Raw genomic sequence first — 4,561 nt, forward strand, 5'->3', positions numbered from 1 at the left:
AGAAAAAGGAAAAGGTCTGCCAATCCATCGGTTCGTTGATATGGTATGGAGTCGAAAGGTGAAGTATGAGAATTCAAAAGCTCACTTGAGCTGCCAACTCCGGGTGTACAGACACCACATCTCTCAACGGATGAAAAAGCGGAAGGAAAGAGAAGAGCAAGTAGAACTATCATGCCTAACCAGTCATAGCCAGAATGACTTTCGTCCTTTCTATCTGAAAACACCCTTTCTTTCTTCTCTCTCTTTTCGTGTCCTTTCTTTTTCGTCTTTTCTCCTCTTCTCCATCTTCTTCTTGTTCCTCTCCGTTTCCTTCTCTTGTGAAGAGTGAAAGAGACGCCACTCCTTCAGCTTCCTATCTCAATTCTGAGGACTTCCATGAAGAAGACCAAGAGGAAGACAAAGAACTTTTCCTATCACCGGCAGTTTCAAGAAAGGACAGTTTTTGCAAACAACAGAAGATACAGGAGAGATCAGATCGAAGTGGAGAAGACGAAGAAGAGGAGAAAAAGAATAAGCAGGCTTCTGTCGTTCTCCCTCTTTCATTTTCTTCTTCCTCTACTGATAGGGATACTTCAGAAGAGAAAAATAGAAAGGCGAACGAGCTTCTGGCTGTCACGTCTTCCCCGCTAGAACTGAAGGAGAAGCTCATTACAACAGGAGTGAAGGAAGAAGGGACTGCAGGCGAGAACAAGAAAAAGGGAGAGAGAGAAGAAAAGGAGAATATCACAACAATGTTTTCTGATACTTCCTCCTCTACACGTGGTTCTCCTGAAGATCCCTCGATCACCTTAACTGAAAAGGCGTCACCAAGAAGCGGTAATATTTCGCCTATCTTTTCTTCTCCTCCTTCTTCCTTCTCTCTCTCTGCAACTTCACGTAGAGGTTTTTCTTCTTCTCTCATACACAAGTCTCTAGTCTCAGAATCTTGCTTATCTATCATGACTTCTCTTCCCTTGTCGGCTCCATCCTGAGCTCTCTCGAGAGAGGAGGCGAGAATCGATACAACATCTCTCCATCTTGGTGAGACGTCTCCAAGAAAAAATCTAGCTAGCTCTTCTTCCCAGTCGCCTTTGTTTCATATCTTATATTCAAGGCAGCAATTTCTGTGAAGAGAAGGCCTCTGTAGAGATACACTTTTTTCTCAATCAGATATCGTTTCATCTTTGTATGAGGAGATGCCACGTTCTTTTCGTCTTCATCTTAAGAGAGAGAAAGAGATAGAAATCTCCATAGAGAAGAGGGGAAGAAAGAGACAGAAGACATAAAGAAAGAAGAGAACAATGGTGAGGATAGAAGAAGAGATGCGCTTCTTCTTCTTGTCTTCCTTTCTCTGCCTGATCTCTCTACTGCTTCTTGAATGCTTTCGTAGATAAGTATTGCAAGACAGGTTGTGAAGTACCTTGTCAGAGAAGTTGCTTCTCTTCTTCTTCCTCCTAGGGCAGGCAGCGTGAACGTGAAAGAAGATAAAGAGAGAAATATGAAAAGAAGGATTTCAAGTACATGGCAAGAAGCGAAAGGAGAAGGAAGAGTAGAAAAGATTCAGATGATATCACGGGGGAAGAACCTGTAGGGGAGTAAGGGAAAAGTGTAGTAGAAGAAGACTATTTCAAGTCTTCAGGTATCGATAGAGAAAATTATCTTCGTCGACTCTTCTTCACATTCCCTTTCTTCTTCAAGGATTTCCAAAGTTTCTTCGTTCAGTGCACTGTGCTCGCTTTCACCAGACCGTCGTCATGTCCGCGATAAGTGTACATATACAATGGTGGATACACATATCTATGTGTGTGTAAGGCTGTTATTGCTATACGGCAAGAAAATAAGGGGGGCAGGTACATTGGGAAATCTGTCGCTGGAGACCTCGTGAGCAACTCGCTCCGCTACTTTTCGAGTTCAGTTTCATCTTATCTGTCCTGAATCTGCCTATCTACTCATCTATTGGGTAAGAACGCAAGAGGAGACAGCGCCTTTCTGTTCTACATAAGGAGCAGGACCGAAACTAGATTAGTTCGGCGTTCCGTTCTCACAGCCAAGACCACTGACACTACCGGAGAGGAGGTAGTTAGTTCCAAAAAAGAATCAACATATCACGAAGTCGGTTGCACAAAAATCTGCTTTTCCCCGCCCTACCTTGTCACAGTAGCAGCTGTGAGAGCATCTTCCTTCATCACCGTATTCATCGGCCTGACACGTCAGTCTGTCAGGAGGATGAGATCTCTATTCTGTTACAAGGCAGGCTATTTACCAGCCAGCCAGTTGAAAAAACCCACGGTAAGAAGCATAGCGATGACGACATTCATCGCTCCAGAGGTCATGAGGATAGACCGAGCCGAGCTCGTTGTCGTCGCCGTCGAGGTAGAGGATGCTGCTGCCTCTACAGTAACTATAACAGAACACGTTCTCGGTGTCTTGTGGTTTAGGTCATCTACCGAGGGCACCTCGGAATAAGTGCATGTGTAGCATAGCTGCTCTGTCTGATTCGGGAGTTGGTCAACCGTAAGTTCATATTCTCCAGTCCCTGTACTCACCCCAGCCAGCGTGACAGCACTAGTCTCCTTCTGGGTTTCGGTGCATGTTCCTTTACTGACCTCGAAGGGTTTCAGGTTCATTGTGCCGTCGGGGCACTTGAAGCTAGCGCTCGAATTCGCTTTTCCGAGAGAGTATGTCAGGACCTTGTCGATAGCGCACACGTCTGTATAAAGAACAAGTTCGTCAGACAGCAGGGAGGGAGAGGCGCGGCTGAGAGTGAAGCATGGATCATCAAGTTCTATGGTGACATGAAGCTCACCTAAAACGATGGAATCAATCGGTCACCTGTCCAGTGTTTGTAAACCCTAGGGTACATACCTTTTTTTTTCTCGAAGAACCATGTACGCGTACATACTCAACTATCCGCCGTTGAGTTCTGTCTTACGTCTCTGTCTCTACATACTCTGTCCCATGACGTGCAGCGAGCGAGCCAGGTAATCTGACAATCTCCGTTGTGTACTAAGATGACTTACTCGGTTCTATTTTAGGCAACGCCAGAGCGACGAGGCAAACATCCGAGTCGCTTTTCTTGCATTTGTAGTAGATCTTCTGGCCTCGCTTGTTATCAGGAATCCTTTCCAGGGTGACAGTATATGTCTGATCGCTTTTCACTGCTTTGCCTTTGACTCCAAGAACCGTAGCAATATCGGCGCCATCTTTCGTGCACTGCGGGTTCTCACAGCACTTTAGCGTGTCCTTAGTGCATGCCGGAATCAGTTCTGTGTAACCTGCTCCACAGGTGAAAGATGCCTGCAACGTTTTCTCGCTGAACGTAGCAGTTCTCTCCGTCGCCTCAGTTGTAATGTTCTCCTTGCACGTGACGGGGGTGTTTGAGGAAAGTCTCCTGGGATCGGCTTGGAGCTGTTGCTCTCCCTCCTCATTCAAATTCGTTTTACGATTAAACAATGCTGCAACATCTGCTCCTGCGGCAGACACTGCGGAAGTTTTGATCGCGAATGCGGCGACGGCCGACGAGAGACAAACATAAAAGAGTTTCATTGCAGAAAAAGACCTTGCGAAGAATACAAAATAGCTGCTATGACAAGCCACGATCAAGTGTTTGCCTGCTTGGGAACCACTCCTACTGACTAGGTCGCGGCCCTTACCTACTGGCGGAAGGACCAAATGATGGTGAAGACGCCGCGATATTTCTCTCAGGTTGAGAAACTCCGTGTCTGACTGAATTCAAATACACGAATTTGTCCTGCCTGCGAAGAGAAGAGACAACTCTCTATTCTCACCCCTTCACGCCTTCAAATGGAAACACCTAAAAAACAAAAAGAAAGAGACAACAACCCTGCGATAGGGCATGGTCGCAGCTTGACGATGAGAGACAGATGCGGGGAAAGACGTACCTGGGGGAGAAAGCGGGTGACACAGAGAGACCACATGCACGCGCCCGGAAAGCTAGCTAACAGGGGACTTACAAGCTCACCGTAGCTTGCTAGCTGGCTAGCTGTGGGTGCACCGAGCCCAGAAGTCGGTAGGGCAAGCAAGTGCTCACTGACTGACTGACTGCTGCCGGATCTCAGCCCGCAAGCGGGCAGTGGAGTGGGGAAGAAGGAGGGAGACGAAAACGAAGAAAAAAGAGAAAGCGTCCGTGTGACGACGAAGGGCCTTGGCAAACTCCTTCCCACCGCAGTGGTCACGTGGAGAGAATAGACAGCGAAGGATGAAAGGGAAGGAACACGACCACGACTGAACCACAATGAAGACAAACAAACGACCAACAGGAGACAAGGTCTTTCATTAGAGAGACTAACTACTCTATACAGTCAACAAGAGAGAAGGAGTACGTGCCAAAATGCTTTCCAAGGTAAGGACGAAGACAGAGATCTCTTCAATATTCTTCTTCTCTTTCCTGTTCACCGTATATTCTCCGGTTCCAACAGACCATCGTCATGTCCGTGAAGGTGCATCATATATAATGCCCTGTATGCACGTGCGTACACGAATGTATCTGTATGGACGCTAAGTATGTACATATGTATATACATTCATACTATAACATCACTAAAATGTAAACCTGTAAGCA

At 46.5% G+C, this 4,561-nt stretch overlaps 1 protein-coding gene across 1 annotated transcript; it reads right to left on the reverse strand.

The window, feature by feature from the left end:
- Window positions 1–352: 352 nt before the first annotated feature.
- On the reverse strand, window positions 353–3,793 carry CSUI_011375 (srs domain-containing protein; the record flags this gene model as incomplete). The annotated part of the gene is made up of 5 exons (XM_068071474.1): window positions 3,768–3,793; window positions 3,633–3,734; window positions 3,000–3,559; window positions 2,243–2,689; window positions 353–675 (listed from the first exon to the last, which is right to left on the reverse strand). Exons 3-5 carry the CDS (start codon window positions 3,523–3,525, stop codon window positions 353–355), a joined length of 1,296 nt encoding a protein of 431 aa, XP_067916550.1. The 5' UTR covers window positions 3,526–3,559; window positions 3,633–3,734; window positions 3,768–3,793.
- Window positions 3,794–4,561: the final 768 nt, after the last annotated feature.

Source organism: Cystoisospora suis (genome assembly GCF_002600585.1).
Source record: "Cystoisospora suis strain Wien I chromosome Unknown contig_11159, whole genome shotgun sequence".
Classification (NCBI taxonomy): domain Eukaryota; phylum Apicomplexa; class Conoidasida; order Eucoccidiorida; family Sarcocystidae; genus Cystoisospora; species Cystoisospora suis.